The 9,412-nt window shown below is 36.0% G+C and overlaps 1 protein-coding gene across 1 annotated transcript; it reads left to right on the plus strand.

The window, feature by feature from the left end:
* The first annotated feature begins 7,269 nt into the window (after positions 1-7,269).
* On the plus strand, positions 7,270-7,885 carry LOC113329610 (zinc finger BED domain-containing protein RICESLEEPER 1-like). The gene is made up of 2 exons (XM_026576471.1): positions 7,270-7,541; positions 7,655-7,885. The coding sequence occupies exons 1-2, from the start codon at positions 7,283-7,285 to the stop codon at positions 7,684-7,686; spliced, it is 291 nt and encodes a 96-aa protein (XP_026432256.1). The 5' UTR covers positions 7,270-7,282; the 3' UTR covers positions 7,687-7,885.
* The last annotated feature ends 1,527 nt before the right edge of the window (positions 7,886-9,412 follow it).

A 9,412-nucleotide genomic window follows, 5' to 3' on the forward strand; every position in this document is an offset into this window, starting at 1 on the left:
GTTTGTGACTTATTTATCTTGCCTATCGGATAACTCTCACGATCTCAAGCCAAACAATCGATTGTACTCGTACGATAGAAGATTCAAGATCAGATAACAAAACTACGATAAAAGTAGTATCGGTTTGGCTACACAATCCCAATGAAGTATTTAAGTCGTTAACTCGAGTTTATAGAAGAAACTCAAGAGTTGATGGAGATCTACTCTAGCGAGCGCACTAGTAGCACACAGACATGTGGGGATTAAGTTTTGCTCTTGCTAGATGTCTCCTATATATAGCTTTTCAAATCAGGGTTTTACCTTAGGTACAAATCAAACTCTATCCATCCTTAGATGAAAAACTGATTTAGATTCAAGCCAATATCTCTCAACCGTTAGATCGAAAGACATAGCTTGTCACACATACTTGGGTACACGTTTACTGGGTTTGAGAAAACCACGCCCAAACGAGTACACGTATGTTGGTTCAACATGATAACCCAAAAGGTAAACCATATGAGCATCTCATATTAATCATGTTCTTCTTCACCATAACTAGTTAAATTGACTCAAATGAACTAGTTAAGAGTTGTTCAATTGCTATGAGATCTTATGTAACTACACAAAACACAATTGAAACAAAGATGATTCGATTCAATTAAAATCGGCTCATGAATATTATAGCCACGGTTTGCATAAAGCATTCCTTAATAATTAATGTTTCATGTTCAGAGCACATCTTTAGATCATAACCTCTTAAGCTCACAAACAAGTTCACGGACTTAAGCTAATCGGTTGAGTTTTCAAACTCAGCAGAAATTCTCGGGTCGAGAACTTCCGCCAGTTCGCGGACTTAGCACACAAACGAGTTTTGGAAATCCCAGCAGAAATTCTCGGTCGAGAACTTCCGTCAGTTCACGAACTGAGTCTGCGAACTGGGTTCGCGGACTAAGCAATCCAATTCCACAATCCTACCGATTTCTCTTGATCAACAAAGTTAGAAAACTTCGGTTCAAGGAATACATGGTTATATAATCTAAACTCTCATTTCAATCATTGAAACATTCTCAGAGGGCGATATTCAGTCGTGAAGAACAACAGACCTTTCTCGTCAGAGCAATTTCCAAAGTGATTGAAACTTTCATGACTTTCGTCACTAGGTGAAGATAAACCTGATCAAAGAGAAACGCTTTACCAACACATGATTTCGAGTAAAAGATAAGCAATGAATACTCGGCTCGAAATATCCAGTGTATATGATCTAGTCTATATAGCATACAACTTTTGTCTCATAAGAAGTAGGAGAAGAATAGATAGACTTTCGAGTGATAGATAAGTTCAAGTCTTCACATACCTTTTTGTTGATGAAGTTCCACGGTTCCTTGGTTTAGATCTTCGTCGTTGTCGTTGAATCACCATGAAGTCCTTGAGCTCAACTACACTTTTCCTATCCTAGTCCGAGACCTAGCTAATAGCCTATAAATCAAGAATTTATAGTTTTGATCACTAACATTGACAAACATGCTTGATATAGCAACGCATGCGAGGTTGACCGAGCTATGCTCTAACACGAACTGTGAAGTACTAACTCAGGTCCGGAACTCTTGTTTGCGAACTGTGTTTGCGAAAGGGTTTACCTATGATAAGTCTGGAACTGTGGTTTGCGAACGACAAGACTAGGCAAGTCCGGAACTGTGGTTCGCGTACTCAGTTTGAGAACACAGTGGTTAAGTTCTAAAATCGGTAAGTATGACAACTCATACTCATGAATTAAGGTATGCGAACTTTCTTTGCAAACCGTGGCATTATGTTCATGAATTGGTTCTTGTATAAGCACTTTGTACAATTACAAACCAAACTGAATATGCTTCAAATTATTCATGGATATTTCTATGAGATAGTGAACATTTGACCAACTCTCTTAAATTACATTTAGATTCATTTGATTATCTATCATATTGATTGATTATCATATTTGATCTAGAAGTGTTAGATGAATATGGCTAAGCTAAAAGTTCATGTGGCTAACTTCGGTTAACTGTTATGTTATTGAGCCAACTTGTTATACACGTTTAGGTATGGTTCACCCATATCTAAATATAAGTATATTTTATTTGTGTGTATCAAGCTAATACAATATAACGGTGGAGATTGATTACTTATTTTCTAAGGAAACTTAATCAGCCTGAATCTTAAATCATGAATTCATCTAACGGTGAATATTAATTTCCTTGTTACTAAGGTATCTTATCTTTGATTGTAAGCAACCATGATTTGAAAGACTATATAAGGGGGAACTCTAGCCTCCGGGAAAACCTAATCCCGACATTCTCGTGTTTCCTAGTTGCAAACTATAGTCGATTCTCCATTAACCCAGGTTTACAGTTCTTCTGAAAACCATTATTACAGTTAACGACTTAAAGACTTCATTTGGGATTCGTGAAGTCAGATCCAACTAATTTCTCTATAGTTGCGTATTCTGATATTAATTTTTCTATCATATTAAGTTTAATATTGTCTAAGGTTTTCTCGAGATTTATCTCCGATATGTAAGATATAAAAAGTAATCACAACAGTTCTTCGTCTCAGACTCTTGTAATTCTGCAATAACTTCTTCTGTTAATCAGTTAGGTTATTGTGAGGTGACTAATATTTCTAGGCTTCTCTTCGGGAGTATAAAACCGGATTATTAGTTGATTTTCCTGTACACCTTTATATTTATCTTAAGACAGAAACAACAACCAGAATAGACTTATCTGTGGGAGACATATTTGTTTATAAGTCTTCGACTTTGGGTCTAAGGGAATCAAGTGCGCAGAATCCTGCTGGGATTCAAAAGGCGTAAGGAACGCGACTGTACCTTAATCAGTGTGAGACTTGGTTAGGGCTCAACTACATTCCAGTCCGAAGTTAACTTGTAGTAGGCTAGAGTATGCAACAGATTAATACATTGTGGTGTTCAAGTCTAGACTAGGTCCCGGGGTTTTTCTGCATTTGTCATTTCCTCATTAACGAAATTTTTGGTGTATGTGTTATTTATTTTCCGCATTATATTTTCTTTATATATTTGAGATATCACAGGTTGTGCATAGTTCTATCACAGTTGATAAATCCGACCTTGTTTATTGGATAAGACTTGATTGACACTCGGACATTGGTCATTGGTACCATCCGAGTTATTCTCATAACAATCGGGTTCACGGAATTCTATCTGGTTGATTTACGGATTGTGTTGAGAAAGATATAAAGCTCTTTAATATATATCCTGATTGAGACTCAATAACTTGGTGGTCTCAGAATTATATTGAAGTTTAGTTCATACAAATTTCCGAACGAAATAGTTGGGTGTGGTTGTTATACCCCCGCGTTTTCACTTTGTTTGTAAGCTACTTATGTAGTTTTTTTACAGTGGTAAGAATGGATTCGATTATCGAACTTTTTCTAAAGATTTGGTTTAAGACTAATAAAAGGAAATACTAAAGAAAAACTAAATTTGATTTATGTTTACCAAGGAGAGATAAATGTAAGGTTTTGGATTCTACTACTTCTAATGTTTGTAAACTCAGTAATAATAACTATGACACAATACTTTTAATTGAAACAAAGAAATTTTGAACTCAATATCATGCTTTGAAGGATATAACATTACAAGCTTCTTCTTTTTTTATGACTCTCGTCGTTAATCTAAGCCTAATTTTCCTTCGCTTAGTTTAACTATTCTGTACGATTAAAATGAAGCATATAAATAAGAGAAATTTTTTAATAAATTAAAAGCAAAATATGTCAAAGAAATTAATTATTGAAAATTACTCATCAAAAATAGCTTCTTACCAAACACTACAAAATAAATTTGAGCAATCCTCGTATAAATCCAAAGGATTGGGTCAAGCCTCACAGAAGGACAACGTTTCATCAACCATAGTTGATGGACTGAGTTAAATGGGTTCTCTTGTGTCACATAAAATCTGTTTGAAATGACTTTGTAGTCCCTTAGTTGGTTAACTTAACCAAACCCGACATCGATATTAATTTTTTATTCATCGATTCCCAAATTTTCTTTTCTTCCTCCGCTGAAAAACCCAACAGAGACGTACAACCCACCTGTAATCTAAGATAGTGCAAAGATGGATTATTTCTAGACCTTCAAAGTGAATTCCATTAACATACTTTTACTTTGTGTGACATGGAGATTTTATTTTACTGAATTGACTCGATCAGGAATTCCCAGTCTTTGTCAATACTAGAATTTAAGGATGGGAGCAACTTAGTGTCTGAACAAGATGATGTTGATTTTCTTGATATCACACGAAGGATGTGTTGCTTGAAGAGAAGAGCAAGTGAACAAACCTTAGCCGAAGTTGGAACTCCTCCTGCTTAGGATGCTCACTTAATAAAGCCATCCTTTCTATTGGAGGAAAGCGATATTCAAAACTCAGAATAACCATCAAAGCTCAAATAAAAATTCACAAATCCAGGATACCGAGGAAATGATGTACATCGGAATACCCCAATTGCGATCCTTTCAGCAGGAGAACATACATCTCCAAATACACAAAACATTATTGTATGTGGATATTGTAACACCCCGAGTTCCGGACCAGGGTCAAACCCATATGGAGATCCGAACTCGAAGCATTACGGGTCAGATAGAGACTAAATTTTTTTGCTTTCTATAATTATTTCACTAAGCACAAAAGATTATTCTTATGCATGAATTTAATTAATTATAAAAAAACATTAACAACATTCTCATAAAAATACTTAAATCAAATTACACTTCAAACAAGTAAAATAAATACAATACAATAAACAAGATAGCTAACTTCTTAATTTCCACTTCCACATTCCATATCTGCAAAAAATGTCAATTGGGGTGAGTTGACGGCTCAATAGACATACTTTCCCATCCTCTAAAAATATACAAACATCGGAATAAATCAAACAAGAAATGCATTCAATGATTTTGATTATAATTTCACATTACCCAATTAATTCTGAATTATTATTCATTTCATTTAGTTTTTGAGTTCAAGGTACGAATGTCCTTGGTTCGTACACCCACCTATCGTTTGGTACGGACAGCCTCCATCAATGGTCAGGAACAAAAGTTCCTATGGGGCTCATACCCATTTGCTCACAGGGATCATTACCCATTTCATTTTCGTTATCCGGCACGAACAACTGCCATTGATGATCAGGAAATACAAGTTCCTACTGGGGATCATTACCCATTTAAATCACGGGGATCGTTACCCGCCGTTAGCATGAAACATTTTTCATCTAACGGTAAAACATGAACTCTTCCTGTTAATTGTTATTTTCTTTACAATTAATTTACATTATCTTTTCATTCCAGTTTTAAGAATCATTCATATTATCAAAACAACAATTATACATGAATACTCAACTTTATTCAAAATAGAAAAGAAGAAGAAGTCATTAGTTTCAACAAAGAAATCACAAAAAAAAAAAAATGAACAAAGAAAGAATACACAATTTCCAATCAAAGAAATCAGTAGGCCTGTCAATATATGTCCGATATCCGGAATCCGTTTCCGATTATTCGAGATCCTATAGGATTTTATCCGTTTTATCGGATATCGGATATCGGATAAAAAAAATTATCGGATATTTCTTCCTTAACCTATCTATATCGGATTAGGCTATATCCGTTTGGTTAACATCCGATATCCGATAGAATTAGGGGTATAATTGTAATTTCATCTATTAATCGATTATCACTGCCTGGATTGAGTGGATTCAGTCGAGAACCGAGTCATTTTTTTCGTTTTCTTTTTTTCCTTCTCGTCTCTTCTCAGTTCTCAATCGATCACTCTCTGTCTCTCCCGATCAATCACTCACTCAGTTGCTTTGCTTATCAATCAGACAATCACTCACCCGCTCAATCAGGTACTTCTATTTCCATATTCGATTTTTGTGTTCGATTTTCATGAAATTAGGGATTTGTGGTTTCTGTCTTGCAAAAAAATTTAGGGTATGATGAAATTAGAGAAAGATTTGAGATGGGTTTATCCTTAAATAAGAATATGAGGCCTAACAATCTGAGATTATGAAAGTTTATGAAAGTTTTATGGAAATAGGGAAACTGATGAATATCTTTTGATGTGAGTTTTCTTCTAATTTTTGGTTTTTGAATTTTAGATGTTGGATGGATATAGGGTTTTTAGTAGTTTAGATCGATTATTGTATGATTTTCCCTTTTTTTTTTGATTTGAGAAAAGTGAATTAGGGGTTCAGCAAATGCATCATAGAGATTTTTAGAATAATTAGGGGAATGTGATTATGTGACCACTGTTCTTGAAAATGATTTGGTAATGTTGTATCATACACATGATAGTATTGGATGAACTAGGGACTGGGGAACAAAGACTAAGCTTTCAGTGTCTTTTCTTTAAGCTGGTATTATTAGTGCTCTGTAGCATTGATGCTTGAGAGTTTCATGTGTCTTAGTTTCCCTCTTTGTATGATTCCTGCTCAAATTAAATTAGTGAAACTGGATACAGAAATCTAGCTTAGTAGCTTTTACTTCTAGTTAGCTATAGTGAAAATATCTTTTGTAACTTACTGTTTTATTTCTTGTGTCCTTCCACTGCCTTCTAGCTTATGATACAATATCCTTCTCACCCTATGGGCATCTACATTTCAATACAGGAAATTGCAAAAATGTTTAAAAAACCAGCCAAGGGAAAGACAGTTGCAACCTCAAAGTCAACCCCTTTGCCTAAAACTACATCAAATGCTATCATTTCTAGGGATGGTTCACAATCACAAAGTGTTCAAGCTTCAGCAATTGGCTCAACAGAACCAGAAGAAAACCCAACTGATGATAACATCAACATGCCAATCTCTCATACAGGTGGCTCAGGTGATGAAGATAGAGAAGCTGGTGAGGATCCACTGATAACTGCTCTGAAGAAAAAGCTTAGATCAACAAGGTCACCAGTGTGGGATGAATTTGAAAGGGACTGTAAAGTAAGATACAACAGTAAAAAGAATGCGAGGGAAGCTGTTGTACTAGGTACATGCCATCATTGCAACTGGCTATGCAGTTGAGTATAACAAATTCAAAGAACAATTGACATCTCTTTTCAATGCGTATGATTCACAAAACTCAAATGCAGATGAACATTATTTTGGTGGCCGCAGCTCTGTCTCTAGCTCAAGTGTGATGGATTCAGACAATCCAGATGAATTATGTGATCCTGAATATGTTGAGTTTATGATGGAGAACATTGACTTTGAGGTGCAAAAATCTGAGTTGGACAAGTATTTAGAAGAACCAATGCTTAGCAAAGGCTCACCAAAAGATGAGTATTTATTTGAAATCTTGAGTTGGTGGAAGCTAAATGCACCTAAGTACCCAACTCTTGCAAAGATGGAAAGAGATGTCTTGGCTATCCCAGTCACCAGTGTGGCATCCGAATCAATGTTCAGTGCAGGTGGTAGAGTGCTTACAACACACAGAGCTTCATTAGATCCAGAGGTTGTTGAAGCATTGTTATGCTTAAGCGATTGGTTGCCAGATTTCATTTGTGATGAAGGTAAACATTTTTTTCTTCTTAAACTCAGTGCATAGTTCCTATTATTACTACTTAGACAATTGTTGTGTATCTTATTCTATCTGAATGTTGACTTGTTAATTTTTATAATGCAGATATGGAAATTTTGGAAACCGAAGACGAATGAAGACAAGAGAGACCCTGTTTGAATATCTGTTAAGTTTTTACTTTCTTTAGCATTTGCTTGTGCTTCTTTTCATGTATGTGTGTGAGTAAGAGACTTACATTCAGATGAAGACAATTCAGATGCCATCTTATGAGTACTGTTTCCAAGTTTTATGTATGACAGTATGAGAATAATTTCACCTTTACAGATTTTTTTGTTACTAACGGATATTATCGGATAAATATCCGTTATCCGATAGCTTAACCTATCGGATATCGATATCTGATTTTGATATCCTATAGGATATTCTCGGATATCGAATATCCGATAGTTCTTAACCTGTCGGATATCGGATATCCAGATATGCGACGGATATTCTTCCATTGACAACCCTAGAAATCAGAAACAAATATTTAAAGAAGATGGATTAGTAAACCTACCTTAATTTTAAATTAGCATCACATAGCTAAAATACCAACAAACCCATAAATCATGTCTTACAATAATATACTTCTTCCATTCCATAAAGCACTCCAAATATTGTTCTCCAAATCATTCACATAAGAAAATAGGGTGGGTAACTATGTAAAATTCTATTGTTAACAAAGATATATAAGGGACAAAGAAAGCAAGAAGAAAAGAATATGGATTTCAAGAAAAGGATTAATTTCTCTAGCCTATATATATATATATATATACCAAAAGTTAATTAATATCCTTTTAATACCATTGACCACTAAATAAAATAATTAATAATACCATTTGTAATGACCTGTCCCTCCACCGATAATGTCCCCACTTAGCCACTGCGGTCATCCGGAAGTGTAGGGTTTTCAACGGGCATCGCTGCGGTAATCCAGCAGAAACTTCTCGGATGGTCACCCATCCCTGGATTACTCCCATCCGAGCACGCTTAACTGCAGAGTTTTCTGCCAACTCTGGAGCCAATTGTGCTGAAAAAGCCTCGGTGTTAGGAAAGGACAAATCATTACTTATATTTCGTTCGGCCAACCACTGCCGAATATTGGGGTATTACAATACCACCACCTTAAATTAGAGCCGCCCTCTGCTCTTGAATATATACTCAAGCCCAGATCTCCGACGTTTCCTGCCCCTCATGAGAAGCACCTGGACCAACCCCGTCCAGCGTACCTACCCACCCTCAGCAGGTGAACCGTCGTCGGCTCTGATACCATCTGTAATGACCCGTCCCTCCACCGATATTGTCTCCACTTAGCCACTGCGGTCATCCGACAGTGTGGGTTTTTCAATGGGCATCGCTGCGGTCATCCATCAGCAACTTCCCTGGAGGTCACCCATCCCTGGATTGCTCCCGTCCGAGCACGCTTAACTGCAGAGTTTTCTACCAACTCTAGAGCCAAATGTGCTGAAAAGGCTTCGGTGTTAGGAAAGGACAAATCATTACTTATATTCCATTCGGTCAACCACTGCCAAATATTGGGGTATTACAGATATGCTCCATTAAAATATCCAACTGCTATAATCTGCAAGTGTCATTGACATCAATTGCTCATAAAAACGTCTCCAGTACAAGTTACAATTAGCAATACATATCCAATTACTAATACAATACCTTTGTCTATTCCGTTGAATATGCCCATGAAGAAGAGATGTCCATTATAGTAATAATGGTTTGACAGTGTTCCACTATTGTCAATGTACATGTTTCATGCTGGACATAATAACTGGTCATTCTGAATGGATGCTAGTTATTGCAGTTCAAATC

Source organism: Papaver somniferum, chromosome 1, assembly GCF_003573695.1.
Source record: "Papaver somniferum cultivar HN1 chromosome 1, ASM357369v1, whole genome shotgun sequence".
In the NCBI taxonomy this organism is placed as follows: domain Eukaryota; kingdom Viridiplantae; phylum Streptophyta; class Magnoliopsida; order Ranunculales; family Papaveraceae; genus Papaver; species Papaver somniferum.